At 45.4% G+C, this 21,690-nt stretch overlaps 1 protein-coding gene across 1 annotated transcript in view; it reads left to right on the forward strand.

Moving 5' to 3' along the window:
* The window catches only part of COL20A1 (collagen type XX alpha 1 chain), a 371,828-nt gene that overhangs the window by 270,806 nt on the left and 79,332 nt on the right, over window positions 1-21,690 (forward strand). The window contains exon 29 of the mRNA XM_069243200.1: window positions 18,989-19,066. Coding sequence (XP_069099301.1) covers window positions 18,989-19,066 — 78 coding nt within the window. The remainder of the gene's footprint in view (window positions 1-18,988; window positions 19,067-21,690) is intronic.

Raw genomic sequence — 21,690 nt, forward strand, 5'->3', positions numbered from 1 at the left:
CAAGGACCAAAGCTAGGGAGTTAGGGTATTCCTTCCCTGCACCCCTTTCTTTTTGTATTTTTTGGGGACTCTGCTGAAACTGAGTCCCAAATTGGCTGCCAACACTTCCTGGTTGAAGTGTTGGCAGTCAATCAAATCACAGCACAAAATTGGGACTATTCACAAAGTATTTGAGATTCCAGATATACAAAGGTGGGTTTCCTTTAATATCTTGAAAACTACTGAATCAATTTACACCATATAACAAAAAGCGTGATCTGCGGACCAAAAGCTTTCTGCCAAATTTGGTGTAATTCCACCCAGTGATTCTCGCTTCAGGCGTGTCTAAAGACTCTAGTGGAATTAGCATGTGAAACACACTTTTTTTTACCCCCCTTTCACTCAGTCCCCACTTGATGGATCTCCCCAAAACTTTCAACGTAAAACAAGACCCAACTTGGCACTTTTTGGGGAAAATGTCATGAAGATTCGTCAGACGGCTCCAAAGATATAGCCAAGTCTAAAAACACTTTTTTCTATGGAAACTAGGTCCTAACTACAACTACCTACTGGTGACCGCCAGTATATATATATTAAAAAAAAAAAATATATATATATATATATATATATACATAAAAAGAAGAGGAACTCTGGGTAGTTTCCAAAAGTAGATGGAGAGCAGTTCCAGTAAGGCGCACACTGCAACACCAGCGACACTCTAGATTTGCTCACCTCAAATGCCTGTTTATCTAGCAACGTGTTTAAGCATAAGATTAGCACAGTGGTTCGATTAACCAATAGTAATGAAAATTACTTTACATTAGAAAATCCATAGAAATTCAATGAAAATAACAAAGGTAACATGGACGTTATAGTTAGGAAATAGAATTTTAAAAAAACATAGAAATTCACTTAAAATACCAAAGGTTACAGGTATGTTATAGTTAGGCTCACATTTTAAACGTATGAAATCATAGAAATTCACTCGTTATAGTTATCTGAAGTAACTAGGGTAACTTTAACTTGCGCCCTCGCCATGTACTGCTAATTACCCCGCAAATGATGTCACTCATGACATCTTTGATAACATCACTGATATTATCAATGTAATATTTGCAGTAAAATTTTAGAGAGAAAAAACTGTGCATGGCGGAGGCAAGAGTTCTTGTTAACTTAGGGCCCGAGTTATAGTTACTTGAGATAACTCTAACCATAACGGGTGAATTACTATGGTCTTGTACGTTTAAAATGTGAGCCTAACTATAATGTCTCTGTAACCTTTCGATTTTTAAGTGAATATATATATATATATATATATATATATATATATATATATATATATATATATTATATGGCTAGTTATAATTAGATTATCAACACTGGTGAACGGAATTCGGCAGGAAACTAGATCTTGGTCCCACAAGCGTGCCTGTGATTTTGTGCAAATCCGTTCAGTAATATTTGGGGTATTATCTTTGAAATATATTTGAATATCTGGACAGTTCAGCTCGAGGGACTCTTGTGAGAATCCCTGGAACCCAATTTTAAAAAATAGAGCTTTCCCTGCACGCTTCACCATAGCGCCGGAGATGACGGAGGGTCGTAAATGTGGTTCAGAGCATCCCAAAGCTGTAACAGTTGATACCTACAGTTCAGAGCTCCTCTCCGGGTCACCTCACCCATCCAATGGATGAAGGAGAATTGAAGAGTGGTAATATACCCTGTGAGGCTGCAAAAATTCCACATAGCAAGCTTGGTTATGAGAATTGCAGGGCAACTGGCCTGGAGAGCTGGCCATCATTGCTTGGGCCACCCTCTGCCCTCCCAGAGCCAACTTAAAAAAAAAAAGAAAAAGGGAGTAGGCACATATTCCCCCTCCCCAAGCTAGTCCTGGACCTGAAGACACCTTCCCCTGGGCCAACTACATTAATTAAGTGGAGGGGACGTGCTGACCCCTCCCCAAGCCAATTGCTGCCCTGGGAACCCCTATCTTCCAGGGTCTGGCTTTTACTTAAAAGGGGAGGGGGGACACATTATGAACCACTTAAGGTCCTAGGGGCCCCATCACCCCAGGGTTCAGCTCCACTAACTGTATCCTAGGGAACCCTTTCCCTGGAAACTGTTTACCTGCCTGCAGGAGCACCCTTGCCATGCACTGCTAATTGTCCCACATATTACATTACTCATGACATTCTATTACATCATTAATTAAATAACTGCTATTTTTGTAACTGGCATCATTGATAAGACTGTTCATGCCAGGGGTGCAAGTTATAGTTACCTTAAGGCATGAGTTATAGTTACTAGAGATAACTATAACTGATGAATTTCAGTGTTTTTTTGTGTTTAAAATGTTACGTTGTCACTGAAATTTTCACCTAACTTCAAGGTCAGTTTAACCTTTGTTTCTGTCAGTGAATGTATAAGTATAAATCTTTATAAAACATTTGACTGTTCATATTCCTTTTTTTGGAACTGCTTTCCTCTCTTGACAAGATGCTACAAAGGTCATCATTCAATATGATGGGGTTTTGCCTCCACAGAGTCCTGTTTCACTCTTGTAAACATACGTCATGTCATGGATATGGAAAATCTAACATTCAACTCAGACAAGATAGAGATGTTCATTTTGGCTGGGCTGCCAAGGAATTTGGTACTCTCCAATTCTTATTTCAAAGGTGCAAACATTTGGACCCCTTTCAGATTTAGTTCTTTCTGATTCCCCAAGTGAAGAAAGCCTTCTCTATTTATTGCTCTTGAAAATCCCTAGAAAGATGGTTGTGATTCTTACTCTCAACTGTAGGTAAACTGTGGTTCAGCTGCTATTTCTACGGGATTGGAAATTCCATGTATTTTGGCATTCCCAATTCCTTTTGTCCAAGGTTCCAAATTATTATGAATAATGTGGTAGACTCACCTTGAGCCTGCCTCCCCACACTTTGTTTTATCTTTCCTAGACCTGTGTGGGGAGCGGTCCAAGCCTTGGAGTGGGTAGAGCCTTCTGCCAAGGATTGCTTGTAGGGCACTTCTACCCCCTCTCTATTCCTTCACTAAAATGGAAAATTAAAAACAAAAGCATCTCAGTATCTCAGTCTACAGAGGATAACCTGGAAGGATTTAAAAGCCACTAATCGACATGGCTTTTCGGTTCATCCAACAGAGCCCGAAACTGATGGAGTCTTCTATAATTCCTTAGGCGATGTCATAAGGAAAGATGTAGGGAGTTATCATTCTGCACATCAATTTCAATTTACAGTATAACCAGTTTAGTCACACAGTAAGGACCAAAAATCAGAAATAAAGTTAAGGATTTTATTACAAGGTAACAGTCACATTCATATAAACAAATCTCAAAAACATGCTGTAGATATAAAGGATAACAGCAGGATAATGAAACCTCCTGAAGAAGTTTAGGCAAATCAGCATAAGGCAAATGAAGAGTTCAGCTACAAAAATGCCGCTGACCTGGTCAGTGAACTGCTCTGCCTCCTGTAGCGCCACCTGTAAGTAGAGCCCTCGACCCCTGTCAGGAGTTAGAGGCCCTCCTCCACCCACAGGCTCCTGCCTGCGCCTCATCCCTGGTGCCTAGTGGGAGAACTCTGCTTTCCTACTAGGCTTCCCTCTGCCTCTCTCCTCCTTTTCTCTGCTTCGCTCTCTGTGTGCTCTCTCTCCTGTGTCTGCCCCCTTTGTGCCCTTTTTGCCGTTTGCTCTCCACAGTGCTCCTTTTGACTTTTGCTTTACACTCTTTCTTCAATTTTCCCTCCACTCCGACCTCTCTCTCTCACTCTCGCTCTCCCCTTCTCTCTCTCCCCCGGAGCTGCTGCCCTTGCGGCCCCACCCCTCTCCTCTCCCTCACGCTGCGCTCCCGCCACTGCTTCCCCCAACACCCACCCCCTTTTTTCACGCCATTTTCACCCCCCGTTCCCGCCTTCCAGCTTTCCTCTCCCCCCCCTACTTAATGGCAGTCGTGCCGCTGGGACGCCTAAAGCAAGCCCGTCTGCGCCCATCCGCGCATGGACTGTGCCCAGGGCCGGAACCTCTGATTCTCGCCCCCCTCACCGCCGCTACACCCAACTTCGCTATGACGCCACCACCCTCCACGCACTCAACACCGGCCACTCATCCACCTGCCATCAAGCCACCTCGAGGCTCACCCACGGACCCTTCTCCTGCCGGACCTGCACCTTTACCAGCCTCCACGCCAACGACCCACCCACCAAGGCAGGACGCAACCATCTCAGATGCATCCTACTCTACACCTGCCCCATACACAAACATGCCGCCGAACTTTGGAATCTACTCATCTCAGCCTCCTCAGACGTAGCCTTCCTAACCAAGACCTGGATGAACCCCTCCTCAGCGCCCGACATTGCCATAGCCATCCTGGATGGCTACAAGATCACCCACAGGGACCACACCAACAGACCGGGAGGAGGCAACGCCATCTTCCACAAAAATACCCTCGGAATCACGACCAGCACTGAAGACACCCTTAGCAGCGCTGAACACCTGCACTTCCAGATCCACACTGACCCAAACACCACCCTCAGAGGGACCCTCATTTACAGCCCCTTCAGCCCCGACAGCAGTTCAGCAACTCAATCACTGACATCATCAGCATGCACGCTCTCGCATCCATAGACTACATACTCCTCGGCGACGCAACCATCTCAGATGCATCCTACTCAACACCTGCTCCGTCCACAAACACGCCGTCATACTTTGGAATCTACTCAATTCAGCCTCCCCAGGCGTCACCTTCCTAACCGAGACCTGGATGAACCCCTTCTCAGCGCCTGACATCTCCATCCCAGTTGGCTACAAGATCACCTGCAGGGACCGCACCAACAGACCAGGAGGAGGCATCGCCATCGTCCACAAGAATACCCTCAGAATCACGACCAGCTCCGAAGACACCCTCAGCACTGCGAACACCTGCACTTCCAGATCCACACCGACCCAAACATCACCCTCAGAGGGACGCTCGTTTACAGCCCCCCAGCCCCTGATAGCAGTTCAGCGACTCCATCACCGACATCATCAGCACGCACGCTGTTGCATCCACAGACTACATACTTCTCGGGGACCTGAACTTCCACCTGAGAACACCAACAACAACAACTCTACCACCTTGCTCGACAACCTCACCAACCTCGGCCTCAAGCAGCTCATCACGACACCAATCCACTACGCAGGACACACGCTCTACCCCATTTTCTCCGCCAGCAAACACGGCTCCTTCAGCCACACCACCGAACTCCACTGGACCGAGCACTGCTGCAACCATTTCTCCTTCGAGAAACCCACAACACACCATCACCTGCAACTGATTCCCCACTGCAGATGGAACAAGGTCACTGAAGACCAACTGATCACTACCCTCTCCCAGAACCCACCTATCGACACCACTGACACTGACACAGCAGCCGGCAACCTCAGGCAATGGATCAACGACTGTGCCAACACTCTTGCCCCGATCAAGTAACCTTCTAACAGACGCACCGACAGAAAGCCCTTCTGGCTCACCACCGACCTCCAAGAATCCAAACAAATATGCTGAAGACTCAAAAAGAAGTGGCGCCAAGATCAGACACCGGACAACCACACAGCCTTTAAGAACACCATACGCAGACACCACCAACTTATCTGAACCGCCAAGAGAACCACCTTCAAAGAACGCATCGACAACAACGCTCACAGCAACAAGGAGCTCTTCAACATCGTGAAGGAGCTCTCCAACCCCGGATCCAACATCAATGACATCCCGCCATTGCAAGACCTCTGCGACTCCCTAGCCACCTTCTTTTACCGCAAGATCGCAGACATCCATGACAGCTTCAGTACTCAGACCCCCGTCAACCACTGACACCACAGACTCACCACCCACCAGCTCTCCTGGACCCACATCAATGACAACGACACCATTGAAATCATGAACACCATCCACTCCGGCTCACCATCCGAACCCTGCCCTCACCACATCTTCAACAAGGCAAGCTCTGTCATCGCACCCCAACTCCGGAAGACCATCAACAGTTCTTCAAATAAAAAATCAAAATCAAAAAACATTTATAAAGCGCGCTACTCACCCGTGAGGGTCTCAAGGCGCTAGGGGGAGGGGGTTACTGCTGCTCGAAGAGCCAGGTCTTGAGTTGCCACCGTCACCGCCACCGTCCCGGAGAGCTGGAAACACGCCGAGATCAATGCCCTCCTTAAGAAACCCAAGGTGGACCCAAAGGACTTCAAGAACTTCCGACCCATCTCCCTGCTCCCCTCACCAGCAAAAGTCATAGAGAAAATTGTCAACAAACAACTGACCCGTTTCCTCGAGGAGAACAACACCCTGGACCCATCCCAATCCGGATTCTGCAGCAACCACAGCACCGAAACCACCCTCATCGCCGCCACTGATGATATCATGACCATACTTGACAACGGCGAAGCCGTGGCCCTCATCCTCCTGGACCTCTCAGCCACCTTCAACACCGTCTGCCACCACACCCTACGCACATGCCTCAACGACGCAGGAATCAATGACAGAGCCCTGGACTGGATCACCTCCTTCCTCACCGGCAGGACTCAGAGAGTCCGCCTCCCTCCATTCCGTTCTGAAGCCACCAAAATCATCTGCGGTGTACCCCAGGGATCGTCCTTCAGCCCGACCCTTTTTAACGTCCACATGGCTCCGCTCATGAACATCGTCCGATCTCACAACCTCAACATTGTCTCATACGCTGAATGCACCCAGTTGATCCTCTCCCTCACCAAGGACCCCGCCATTGACAAGACCAGCCTCCACGAAGGAATGAAGGCCATCGCCGAATGGATGAAGAACAGCTTCCTGAAACTGAATTCCGACAAGACTGAGGTCCTCATCTTCAGCTCCACCCCCTCCACATGGGACAGCTCCTGGTGGCCTGCCACACTGGGAACCACACCAACACCCACCGACCACACACGCAACCTGGGATTCATCCTGGACTCATCACTATCAATGACCCAGCCAGTCAACGCCATCTCCTCCTCCTGCTTCAACACCATCTGCATGCTTCGGGAGATCTACAAATGCATCTCCACAGAAACCAGAAGGACGGTCACCCAAGCCCTTGTAAGGAGCATATTGGACTACAGCAATGCCCTCTACTCAGGAACCAAGGCCAAGCTCCAGAAAAGACTGCAACGCATACAGAATGCCTCTGCACGCCTCATCTTGGACATCCCCAGCCACTGCTACATCACAGCCCACCTGAGAGTCCTACTCTGGCTCCCCGTTGACAAGAGAATCACGTTCAAACTCCTCACCCACGCTCACAAGGCACTGCACAATTCTGGACCAGAATACCTCAACAGACGGCTCTCCTACACCCCGACCCGACAGCTTAGCTATGCCGACCTTGCCCTCGCCACTGTCCCACGCATCCACAGAATGACTGCCGGTGGCAGATCGTTCTCCCACCTCGCTGCCAAGACGTGGAACACTCTTCCCATCCACCTGCATCAGACACAGGACCTACTTACCTTCAGGAGACATCTCAAGACATGGCTGTTTGAGCAGTATCAGCCCCCCCCCCTCAGCGCCTTGAGACCCTCACGGGTGAGTAGTACGCTTTACAAATACTCTGATTGATTGATTGAATGCAGAATATTAGCAAAGGAATCTGATGTTCAGAGAAAAGTCTTCGATCTTCTCTCATATACATGCGTAAAATCTATAATCCTCTACCTAAATCAGTCTATAAAGCTAATGGGAAAAATCTCAAAAAGTTGCAGAACTATGGCAAAAAGGAAAATGCTCGGTCAAGTGACTTCTAGAGAGAGTTTAGTATTAGCCTGAGCCACACTCAGCAGATTGTAGAGACATGGGAAAAATGAGAGGTCTGTATACCTCAAGTCTTAAGGGGTTGTGTCTGAATTCAATCTGTGAAAAGACTTAGGCACATATTTATACTTTTTTAGCGCCGCATTTGCGCCGCTTTTTGGCGCAAAACCGGTGTAAACTTACAAAATACAATTGTATTTTGCAAGTTTGTGCCGTTTTTGCGTCAAAAAATGACGCAAATGCGGCGCTAAAAAAGTATAAATATGGGCCTTAGTTAATACCACGCAAATTGCTTATGTAACACCCCTCATCACACCATTAGGAGCTTCATTGTCTTCTCCAGTCTCAAGTTGTAAACTGCAACATTGGCAGATTTTCTCAAACCAGTCCTGAAAACGATGCTGTCCTTGGTCACCTGGACATCACTTGCAACACATTTAATAAGGGACTGTCAGTTCACACTCAGTTTCTCCAGGTATTTCCACCAAGGTTCTTTTCCCAGACTGTCTATTACTAACACAATAGTACATCTATTTCCAAACTAACAATTCATGTGAACGCACCTGCAAAGGGAAGACACGCAAGCAGAAATGGAAAACAGTTCTCATGCTGAAAGAAATACAGGCCTAATCATGTCAACTAAGAGTATCATTCTCTAGTGCAGTATTAGTTTGCGTTATTTATACACTTTTTGATTTCAAATAAATGTAAATGTCAGTTACACAATTTCAAATAAAGCTTCATGTTATAGTTAAAATAAATGCATTATACTTTTGAATACACAAACGTAAATGGTGCTGAGAGCTAAATATTAGCAAGGAATTGTAAAACATTAGGCCACACGTCATTCTTATTTCTAGTGTAAATACATTTCATTGGTATGAGGAAGGTTTCTAATTCATTTCAAACGTTATCATTTCATTTAATAGGGTTAAGGCACACATTGTACATGATTTCCTAGTTCCTCAGTGAATGCACTTCTGCATTAAATTTGAGTGCAACACTTCACATGAATAATGTTAGAATACACTTTATATGTTATGTTACATATACAATAGGTTTAAGTTGTGACTTCAGGGTTAGAGTTAAATGGACGCCGAACCAATACCCACTACATGCAGGGGTTTCCAGACCACCTTGTGTTTCACCATGTGATATCAGCTCCTTGCTGAATGACAGTGGGATCATGTGTATTTACAGGTATGCTTTCCATAGCCCCAATCTCCATTAGTTACCTCATAGTCAATGTCATGGGCCTTCAAAGCCCCCTGTGCTTGCCACTGTGCTACTTCCGCCTGCTGCTTCAGCCATTATCTTTTCCTTTCGTCAGGTTCATTTTTGACAACATCTTGCAATGAGAATGCTCTGTTTTACCCCTAGACTCTTCTTCTGGGTCCTCAATTTCTCTGTTCTTACCTTGGTGGTAGTTTTTTTTCTTTTTTCTCCACAACGTTGTGGAACTTTTTCCTGTCTGCTTTCTGGTTCAAGCTTAATCATTTACTCTTTCTAAATCAGGTAAACAACTGGCTCTTCATGTCTTCCATTTAGCCTTACCTCCCTGTCAACTTATGGATGCTGCGAACAGCAACATGGTTTTGAGCAAAGGAAATTACATTTTTTCTTTTATGATTACTAGAAGTGTGAGCGATCATTCTTGTACCCGATATGCCTTGTTTCTATAGGAACAGCCTGGGAACATGTTGGTAAATGCCCTCTAATTATAAGAAAATACACAAGACAGAGACCCCCAGCAGCACTGGGTTCACCTTTATGAACGAGTCCTGTGTTCTGGTCTAATTGCCTATCTATAAGTAATGTGAGACAGAGCGGTTGATTATCCACCTGTAAGGAGGACACATGATAAACTCTTCAATAAAAAGCCAAAAGAGCAAAATATAGAAAATGTTAAATGCAGGAGGAAGGACATTACTAGATAGAGGACCAAAAGACTGCAAGTAAAAAAAAAGACGCACACACACAGGATAGGAATCAGTATCCTAAATGACATCAGCACTCCTCCAGCCATCCTGCAAATCAGGAGGTATCTCGAGACTTACCTCACAAAGTAGCATTAACCTTTAATATGCTGGAAATTACCTCGCTTCTGCCCCCTTTCTACAGTTACAGCATCTCTTGGGCTCTCGTCTGGGTTTAGTGCTCCCTTGAGTCAAACATAGGTTTGCTCTAAACTTGCACCAATACAAACATTCATATATACATGGAAGATCATCAGTAATTGAAGGACCATCAGATAATCAATATCTGCACGTTGAAAAGATGTTGTTGTAAACCAAGCATGTGCTGAGGAATCATGTCTGCTTGAGCTCCCGAAACCTATCACAAGAAACCACTTGTGGACCCCATCATCTTACCTAACCTTAAATCACAATTACCCATGGTCCACCATTGAGCTCTTCAAGTTCTTTCTTGGTTACTGAACATACTGTGTCTTGCCTTGGTATATTGTGTTACTACATGGACCATAAAGGAGGGGGCAGAAAATAAGCCCTTTTTGTCTCAAGAGGGTATTGAAATAGAAGCAAGGCTGCCAACACCATTTCATAGTGTTGGCAACCCTTCTTCTATTTCCATGATTTACAATGGAATTAGAAGATACTTGCTCTCTCTCCTGGCTCATATGCATGCTGCTCATGGTTAGGCTGACTATGCAGTTGATGGGCAGGCATCCTGGAGAGGTGATCAGAGGCTCCAGGCGATAATGTCATTGTATCTGCCGTAAGGCCTGCCTGCCCTCCTGCTCACAATCAGTCCTTGGACACATTTTGGGGACCTGCACTTATTTTAGTACAAATTAAGTTCTGGATTAAATGTACATTTTTATTTTGTGTATACCATCAATATTTGGCATGCAGCCACTAAATCCTTGAAATAAATTGAACACCATTGGCTTATAGCTGGTACTATTGTTTTAGCAGAATAAAGAGTAAGCAAGCAGATTCAGGGTCCTAAATTTGTGATATCATGGACAGTAAAAAAACACAAAAAGGTATGGGGTTCACTTATAATAAGGAGCAGTACCCAAAGGAGATTTTCCTGGAGCTCCTTGACCACACTGGGTGTATGAATGAAGTGTAAGTGCTGTGAAGTGGTGAAGGGGGGGGGGGTGTTTCCTTTACGGACTAGGTGGTCTCACACACTATATAGTGTCATGCTTCATCATTTGACCACCTAGCCTCACCCAGAAAGGACAGTGCCATCTGGGAGAGCGTACATTATTATTTTCTGGAATTTAGTGGGATCCAGCTAAACTAAGGAAAGATATAAAAAAAAACACCTAGGCAGTTACCAGTGTGCAATCTACACTTTTAATAGTGGTGTCTGCTGGTGTGTTTAAAAACAAGGATGGGACACCTAAGTGAGAGCAAGGACTCACTGGGTCACCTATCTAAAAAATGGCCGACATGTTTCTGCCCTCTACAAAGAGCCAAGGAAGGTCTGGGGGCATTCTTCAGGGCCTAGGATCCCTTAAAGTCATGCATTGCAGAGACAGACATCCAACACTCAGTAAGAGAGTGGGTACAAGAAAGTGACCTCAAGCGGTCCAGTGGGGGGACGAATTAGGCGCATAGCGAGCGCCTCCTTTGACGCAAGTGTGACTATAAGGGGACACTCCCCTCCTGGAGTCTGGGGGCAAGTAGCCTTTAGACTTGGGGCCTACGCTAGGTAGTTCCTCGCTTCAGGTAGGCCGCATCTTTTCTCACTTTCTTGTACCCACTCTCTTACAGAGTGTTGGATGTTTTATGCTGTTGAACTCCTCTATCATTTGAGAGTTATGTTTAACTAACTGGTCATAGGACTGAGGCATCTGGTGTAGGAGTCTCTAACCTTTTCTGTAATCAAATGATTTTCGATGAAAACCATCTTCACAAGTGAAAATTTGTCTGATGCAGTCACTGTTGTGTTAGTGACTGCATCAGACAAATTTTCATTAGTGGCTACCCTAAACAAGTTTATCAGCAGTGACCACACCAGTGCATCAGGTATGGTTGTCACCACTCATGTAAAAAAAGGCTTTGCCAACTTGGAATGCCTTGCATAGCTAATATATAATGGCCATAGCTGCAGTGCCCATGGTACCAAGGTAATAGCATTAGTAATAAATCTCCATAACGTCATATGATTTATTAGTCAAATATCAGCTTTAAATATATTTTGAAAATTCAACTTTTTTTTGTCAAACATCAGTTTATGGGTTCTGGAAATAAACACATTTTCATTTCTAGTACACATTATTCAATGTTGGTGTACTTATATTAATTCAACCAAGCAACAGCTTCTAATTTATTTGGAAGGATTGCACGCAAGAGCTACTTACAGTTAGCTGAAAAGGTACCAGTAGCTCACGAGCTACCCATTGGAGAAGCCTGGTCTGAAATAAGTGTATATGCATCAAGACTCACCTCTTGGGCACACATCTCATATATTATGTCCTCCGTTTCACCAATCCCTCAAGTCCGGTTGACCCCCATCCTAGTTGGGAGGTGGTCTTCAAAGCACCTCCTACAGCCCCCAGGTTGGAGCACAAGGAGGCTCCTGACACATGGAAAGACTAGTGAAGCAATAGATTTAATCCTGCTTATTTCAAGCTTGTCTCTCCCTGTTGCTCTCCATCTTGTGCTGCCCCCATAAGAGCTTATTTAAAGTTCCACTACATGATTGTGCAGTACGAGTCCCTGGAGCAGTGATGCTCTGCCCCGGCAGCTTATGACTGGGTGGCCTGCATTTATATTAACTTAAATAATATGGAGCAAATTGGTAAGTCTGCGTACTGGAGTTTCACTCTTACCCTCCATCGCCTACTTGTCCATCGCAATTTTACCCAGAGTTGACCATTTAGGCTTAAGGCTACGATCAAGCGGTATGTAGGAGTTCTAGGCCTAGTGTCTGCCTAGAGTGACACAAAAAATCTGGGGAGATCACTCCCTGCATTCTGAGGAGCGGTTGCCCCAGCTCCTGGAGGGAACCACAGTGTGTGTTAGGATAGAGCTCTTCAGTTAAAGTAAATGAGAAAGGGAAGAATGGCATTATAGGCAGGGCCACTGGAATTATATGATAGGGGCGGGCCAGATTATGCAGCAGGGATGATTAAATTATGGGGTAAGAAAAGGCAAATTACGTGACATAATGCGCCACATTTTGTGGTAGTATTACTTCATAATTTTGTCATTTTTACGCTTGTTAACAACCAAATAGAGCAATAATCAACAGAAATCTGACTAGTCAGCTTTTGCAAAGGCCCTTTGCGAAAATCACTGTGGCCGCACAATTGCATAATTCCAGTGGCCCAGATTATTGGGAGGGGTGAGTGTTGAATATGCAGCGTAAGCAAGCTGTCACCCATTCCATTCCACCGAGAGAAAGAAGAGTGAGATGCATCTTTTCCTTTGCTCAACAACCTTCTACTGCAACAGATGTCTGATTTGTAAAAGCTTTTGCATGTGTGAAGTCAGTGCAAATGTCTCTGTGTATGCAAAGCCTGAACCTACAGTGCACAAAGTGCTCTGCTGTTAGCAATGATATTTACTAACTGAAAAGCACTCATTGTAACCCCTTGTGAATCACATCAGAAAAGCTGGGTAAAGGGGACCCCCTCACACATAATGATCACAAAGGTATACACAACGCTTTGAAGGGGGTTTTGGGGTAGTTAAACAGGGAGTGTCCAGCACATACCAAGGGCAGAGTCTGAGTTTTCCCAAAGTATAAGCTATTCAAATTTGACTGCTTGTTTTCTGCTGGTTTTCTGCTGGTGCCAGCTGGGGACATTGGGGGTGAAGCAGGGGCCCCATGGACTACCGTATATTGTTTATGGTATCTGAATAATAATGTGTCACTTATTTGAAACTGTGGCAAGGGCAGAGATCATAGTACTGACACACTGCGGTTTCAAATGTATGGGTAGAGGTCTGCTACCCTTTCAGGCCCCCAGTCCCATCATTCATTGAGTCGCAAGCAAATTCCTGCCTCATTAATATTCATGAAGCAGAAGGCTTGCAACTGTTAGCAAAACAGCCATTTGTGGTTCAATGGCTTTGAGTATCTGCTGCACCGGAAAAGTGAAGGTTGGTCGCAAAATAATCAAAATGTGTGTGATTTTGAGAATTAGGCCCAAGATCTGGCAAGGAACGACTGAAAAATCAAGCTTACTAGGTAATCAGGTGGACTGCAGTGGTTGTCTTTCATCCAGCCTTTAGTGGTGTCTGCTGAATGTGTAGTGGATGATGTAAACTTAGATGCACAATTACCCAGACATCTCTGCAACACCTTTATACTAGAGGCATGAGGCAAACTTGAAATCAACGTTTTATCTGCATCGTCTTTTGGAAAGTAATTTTAAGTCCTGTTATGACAACATAGCTTTCGACCAACATGTATTGTCATCTGCCATCGCGGCCTGGAGTGGGGCAAAGTGGCGGGCGGTTGAACAAAACTAATAAATATTTTTTTTAAAAACAATTACCTGTGTCCCCGCCGCACTTCAGGTCTCGGCTGGATTGCAGGCTCCCAGGCACAGGCTCCCAACCTGCCCTGTGGTCAGTCCTAACGCTGCTCTTATACTGCTGGCAGCGTGAGAACAGCGTAAGGATTGGCCTGAGTGCCCTGGCTTTGCGCTCCCAGGGAGACTGGGAGCCTGGGCCTGCAGTCTCCAACCTGGTAATACAGTGCTGGGTTGAAGAGAGCTCAGTGTGCATGTGTGTTTGGCTGTCCTGAGATGGCTGACTGAACACACATGCGCACTGCGGGGAGTGAACACTAAACCCCCTCCAACCCTGTCATCCCCCATGGCCCGCCTGTTAGACCTGACATGCCTTAGGGTGGTCACCCCTAACTTTTTGCCTGCCTCCCTCCACTTTTTGGACCCTGTTTTGCTGGCTTTTAGACTCTGCGCACTTTACCACTGCTAACCAGTGCTAATGCTCTCTTCCTCTTTAAACATGGTAACTTTGGATCATACCTGATTGGACTATTTAATCTACTTATAAGTCCCTAGAAATGTGCACTACATGTGCCTAGGGCCTGTAGATTAAATGCTACTAGTGGACCTGCAGCACTGGTTGTGCCACCCACTTAAGTAGCCCCCTTAACCTTGTCTCAGGCTTGCCATTGCAAGGCCTGTGTGTGCAGTTTCACTTCCACCTCGACTTGGCATTTAAAAGTACTTGCCAAGCCTAGAACTCTCCTTTTTCTACATATAAGTCACCCTTAATGTGTGCCCTAGGTAACCCCTAGAGCCGGGTGCTGTGTAGGTAAAAGGCAGGACATGTACCTGTGTAATTATATGTCCTGGTAGTGTAAAACTCCTAAATTCGTTTTTACACTACTGTGAGGCCTGCTCCCTTCATAGGCTAACATTGGGGCTGTCCTCCTACACTGTTGAAGTGGCAGCTGCTGATCTGAAAGGAGCAGGAAGGTCATATTTAGTATGGCCAGAATGGTAATACAAAATCCTGCTGACTGGTGAAGTCGGATTTAATATTACTATTCTAGAAATGCCACTTTAAGAAAGTGAGCATTTCTTTGCACTTAAATCTTTCTGTGCCTTACAATCCACGTCTGGCTGGGCTTGGTTGACAGCTCCTTGTGCATTCACTCAGACACACCCCAAACACAGGGTACTCAGCCTCACTTGCATACATCTGCATTTTGAATGGGTCTTCCTGGGCTGGGAGGGTGGAGGGCCTCCTCTCACACAAAGGACTGCCACACCCCCTACTGGGACCCTGGCAGACAGGATTGAACTGAAAGGTGACCTGGTGCACTTCTTAGCCACTCTTTGAAGTCTCCCCCACTTCAAAGGCACATTTGGGTATAAAACAGGGCCTCTGCCCTACCTCATCAGACACTTGCTGGAGAAGAAACCTGAACCAGAAACTACATCCTGCCAAGAAGAACTGCCTGGCTGCTCAAAGGACTCACCTGTCTGCTTTCTACAAAGGACTGCTGCCTTGCTGTTGGCCTGCTGTGAAAGTGCTCTCCAAGGGCTTGGATAGAGCTTGCCTCCTGTTCCCTGAAGTCTCAGGACCAAAAAGACTTCCCTCTTTCACTTGGACGCTCCGTGCGCCGGAAAGTTTGACGCACAGCTTGTTCTGAGGCGAGAAAAACGCCGCACACCGACGCTGATCAATGCGACGCTCTTGGGACGACCGAAAATCCGACGCACGGCTTCGCAAGGACAACGCCGCCCGACCTCTAGAGGAGAAATCGACGCGACGCCTGCCGTGAGATCGTAATTTCGACGCGCAGCCCCGCAGAACGACACGCAGCCGGAAAACAAGCAGGAAAATCCACGCACAGACCCGGGACATCCGCGTGGAAAATAACGACGCAAGTCCGTGTGTGCTGGGGAGAAATCGACGCACACACCCTTTTTCCACGCACCTCTTCTTTTGTGGCCCTCTGAGGAGAATTTTTCACTCTAAACCAGGTACTTGTGCTTGAAAGAGACTTTGTTTATATTCTAAAGACTTAAGACACTTTATATCACTTTTCAGTGATATCTCTACAATTTCCCATTGCAAACTTTATTCTTTTTGACCTACAATTATCCTGATAAATATTATATATTTTTCTAAACACTGTGTGGTGTATTTTTGTGGTTCTATATGGTGGTATTGTATGATTTATTGCACAAATACTTTACACATTGCCTTCTAAGTTAAGCCTGACTGCTCGTGCCAAGCTACCAGAGGGTGGGCACAGGATAATCTTGGATTGTGTGTGACTTACCCTGACTAGAGTGAGGGCTTTTGCTTGGACAGGGGTTAACCTGACTGCCAACCAAAAACCCCATTTCTAACACCGCCCCTTTAAAAATAAAAGGATAATAGACATTGTTTATTATCGTTTTACTTTTAAAGGTTTTGCAGATGCTGTTGCTGGCAGCGGGGCGAACCTCCTCCGCCATAGCGTAGTAGCCGCCGCTCGTCATCCGATCACTGAGGGTAGCGGAAGGAAGGCTAAAAGACAGGGTGACCTGTTAATATACAATTTACAATGACATCCTGGTGGGTCTGTGGTGCTCACCTTCAACAAACTCCATCCTCACTGCGATTAAAAGAAGCAAATTCTATATTGGTTTGCTTTGATTGTCTTTTTTTTTGCCGAAAACCTTTGCTTCAGGGCTATGTGGGGGGGTTTGTTCTTGAACATTAATTCATGTTCTCTTCGCTAGAATGTTTCAGAGGCTTTGTAAAAAAGCACAAAATAATTAGACATCGCTAGTTTTTAACGTGGGTAAACAATATGATGTGAAAGGGGTCTCCGCTAAAAACTAGCCATTAAAATCACCAGAGCTTATATTCTGTAGTTAGGATCTATGCATGCCCCTGGGGGGTTTCCTTAACTAGCAAGAAATGTCATAAATATATGATATCACAAAAAGGTCTGTAGTTTTTTGCCACCTGTAGTTTCTAATGCCTCTTTCAGAAAACATTATTTTCTACGTAAGCATGTCAAGCGCTCTGTAAACACGTCATTCTTCCTGCTAACTTGTAATTCTCTGTAAAAAGCTTTTTCCCATAATTTTGCCAGTCTCTGCGTTACTACATCAATCTTTCTGTAAACGCGTCATTCCCCATGGGTGTAAACGCGTCATTCTAGTTATAAACAGGCATTCGTGTAAACGACGTGTTCCCTCTAAAAATAGTTCATTATCGGTTCTCTAAACATGTCTTTCACTTTGCAAAAATCTCCTATTCGCTATAAACATGCTATTTATCAATGAACGAGTCATTATTTCAGTATTAAAATTAATTATTGCACCTATATCCATGGACGTCAATTCACCGAAATGCCAGGGATAGCGGAAGTGACATCACACGCCCTTTGACCTCCACTGTCACTTACACACACACACACACACACACATGCACACAAATTCACACATACACGGTCTCTCACATGAACACACACTCATCTGCAAGGACTCACACAACATAAATTTAAAAGCATGTTTTACTTACCTCAGCCGCCATGGAAGGGCATATCCACATAATTGCACTCCATTTGTATTACACTTATAGTGAATAATATGTTATCATTCACTATTAGTGTGATTACAAATTGCCAGAAAACAGGGAGAGTGGAACCATAACTGAGGAAGGACGAGCTGCCCATGTTTTCCTTGCAGTGATTTTGTGACTTCTGAGGCCAGGGGTCGCAAGGGGCAAGCTGGGGTCGCACCTGCGACTCCTGCCATGCCTAGTTCTTTCTTGTGTCACCTCACCGTTTAAATGGCCTCCTCCCACTTTGCAACCAAGTTAATATATTGCTCATCGTCATTGCCCTTTTGTAAGATGAAATAGTCCCTCTATCAATTTATTTCATACATTTTGTATATGGGTGTCAGTTACTTTTAATTGCTTTTGGCCCTTAGAGTTTCTAAAAAAAATTCAGAGTGTCCTCCACTGGTGAATATTTTATTTCAGGAAAGATCAGAGTATGCAAATTTATAACTCGCGCTTTACAAAGAAAGAAAAACAATGTCAACCAACAAGGGCTCTAGGAAATTAACTCTTTGAACCACTTTTGTCTGGTTAAGCTGTCTAAGGCAATTATCCAGTTTGTCACTTTCCACAGCACTGTGTTCCCGCCGCTTCAACCTGTTATCAGCATCCAATTCCATAAACATGAACACATTAGTGTGGCCATCATGGCATGCCTTTAGGTCTAGTATGGCCATGGCAACCTCTGGTCATTGTGGCGTGCCCCTCTTCGATATTCTCCAGGGTGTACCTCAAGTTTGAGTCTTCTCCACCCTGTTATTGACTGGACCGCAAAGGTAGGTCTACAATCTAGGAAATCTGTTATCACCATCTTCCATGCTTGTTATAGAATTTTAGGGCCTGATTTAGAGTTTTGCAGATGGGTTACTCTCTCACAAATGTGGCGGATATCCTGTCTACCTTATTACAAGTATTTTAAATCTTAGCACACTAGTAATAAGGAGGACGGGATATTCATCAAGGACATCTTCCACTTTGGAAGTCAGTATCACCTTCTTTGACAGGCCACTGAAATGACAATGTTTGTGACAGTACTAGTGGTAGTCGCCCATAATTGTGGTAGGTCACTCACAGGGAAATGACTCTCTTGCATGATCCAGTGTTCGCAGATCCCGTCCTTGACATGTGTGATCATGGTGACTGACCCCTATCATTCTTTCTCTAGTTTCAGCTCCAGTCCTTCTTGATTGTCTGTAGTGCGGATTTCCCAGAGGAGGATGGCTGCTGCGACCTCCCTGCAGAGGTATGTGTCTCAGTGTCCAAGCGGTGACCAGCATGAGAAGAATGGGCTAAATAAAGACAGATTGCTTGATGGAATGACACAAACCCATCTTTCTTCAATTTACAAGAACAACACTCGTGAATCTTGCCTGAGAGGTTCTGTGAACCAGTCCTCGAGGCTTCACTTGCGTCTATTTTCAGTTTAATTTGTTGGATAATGAGTAATCTTCTCCTCAACTTGGCACACTTGTGACTGGTAACAGATCTGATTACTCAGACATCACTGAAACTTAGTAATGTTGAACTTCTGGCTTGATGTACAAACTTTCCATTTGCAAAAATTAGTTTAAATTGTACACTGATGTTTTATGAATGAAAAGCAATACATAACCGAACTATGAACTAATAGGTCGGTTCACAAAATTTGGAATTGTAGTGAGTTGGTATCTGACATGCATGATGTTTACAATTGCGTTACAATGTACATATTTACAATTTTAATATTTACAATTTCAGGCCCAGTGAGATTTGGGGATTTGCCCAGAGTCACATTGTGGGTCAAGTGCCAAATCTAGGATTAGAACACAGATTATAGGGGTTCACATTTTGTTAATTTAGCTTGTAGACCAGATCTCTCCTCAAAGACAACTTGTCCGCCCATGCACCTCAGCGCAAGTTGAAAGTGGTCCCAGCATTTCCAGCACTTGAAACCTAGCCTGCTCTGACAAAAGCACCTCAGCCACGACAGTATTGCTGTTCCAGAACAGTAAAACAGTTTGCTATCAAGCTATGGCCAAAATCTCGAACACCGAACATGTCAAGTTCAATAAAAGTCGAGAAGGTGCTCCCCTAAAAGCACCTTTTAAAAGAAAAAAAAGAAAAATTGTACATTTCTACACAGTTGCCTTTGCATAATTTATGAGGAATGTCAGGTTGGAAAAGGAGCAAATCCTGAACCGGATAAACATGAGTAAATCATTTGGAGGCATTTGTTTGAGTGTTCAATTAGTTTATATTGCCTGTCCTTGACCACTAATAAATAGGTCAGTCTGATTTAAAAAAAATATAAATAGGCTGTTCACGGTGTCTACCGATGTTATGTCCCCCTTTCTATTTGAGATGTGAATTGTGCAGAATATATGTTGCATGCATGCATACATTGCAAACGATGCCAGCCGTATCTTTGGAAGGACGCAAATCTATTTATGAGCATAAAAAGCTATTTCAAATCCGACCTTGCATGGCGCTACCCCTCTGTCCTGGCCAGCAGCACTCCCATGTTTTTACATAAAAAAGTGCATGCCACACATTTTATAATTTTGGGAATTTCAATATTGCATTCGTCTAGCCTCCCCAAAAATGATATTGATGCACTTCGGTCAATATTTACTCTTTGATTTTGAATTTATATAGAATGCCCTCTCACCTACACCTTAACTCCAAAGCATAGTTAGTCTAACTAGGGGTTGAAAAATAATGCCCGAGCCCACAGAAACATAAAAGACTATGGGCCTGATTACAACTTTGGCGGAAGGGGTTATTCTGGCCCAAATGTGACGGATATCCCGCCTGCCGTATTACGAGTCCAAAAACTTCCGCCCCATCTCCCTCCTGCCCTTCCCGGCGAAGGTCATCGAGAAGATTGTCAACGCTCAACTCACCCACCACCTCGAGGACAATTCCATCCTGGACCCCTCCCAATCCGGTTTCAGACGCAACCACAGCACCGAGACCGCTCTCCTCGCCACCACAGACGACATCAGACAGCAAATGGACAACGGCGAAACTTCAGCCCTCATCCTCCTGGACCTCTCCGCAGCCTTCGACACGGTCTGCCACCCCACCCTACTAACACGCCTCCATGAAGCCAGAATTCAAGAGAAAGCCCTCAACTGCATCTCCTCCTTCCTCTCCGGCAGAACCCAGAGAGTCCGACTCCCTCCCTTCCGCTCCGAAGCCACCAACATCATCTGCGGCGTACCCCAAGGCTCATCCCTCACCCCGACGCTGTTCAACGTCTACATGGCCCCCCTCGCACAACTGGCCCGTCAGCACAACCTCAACATTCTCTCCTACGCCGACGACACCCAGATCATCCTCTCCCTCACCAAAGAACCACACACCGCCAAAGCCAACCTCCACGAGGGAATGAAGTCCATCGCCGAATGGATGAGAAAAAGCCGCCTGAAGATGAACTCCGACAAAACGGAGGTCCTCATCCTCGGACGCACCCCCTCGGCCTGGGACGACTCCTGGTGGCCCACTGCGCTGGGACCCCCTCCAACACCAACCAACCACGCACGCAACCTGGGCTTCGTCCTCGACTCCGCCCTCACCATGTCCAAACAGGTCAACGCAGTCTCCTCCTCCTGCTACAACACCCTCCGCATGCTCCGTAGAATCTACAAATGGATCCCGACGGAAACCAAAAAAACGATGACCCAGGCCCTCGTAAGCAGTAGACTGGACTACGGCAACACACTCTACACAGGCATCCCAGCAAAAGACATCCAACGCCTCCAATGCATCCAAAACGCCTCCGCCCGACTGGTCCTAAACGTACCCCGCCGATGCCACATCTCCCACCACCTGAAAGACCTCCACTGGCTCCCCGTGGACAAGAGGATCACCTTCAAACTGCTCACC

The sequence above is a fragment of the Pleurodeles waltl genome, chromosome 7, assembly GCF_031143425.1.
Source record: "Pleurodeles waltl isolate 20211129_DDA chromosome 7, aPleWal1.hap1.20221129, whole genome shotgun sequence".
NCBI classification, from domain to species: domain Eukaryota; kingdom Metazoa; phylum Chordata; class Amphibia; order Caudata; family Salamandridae; genus Pleurodeles; species Pleurodeles waltl.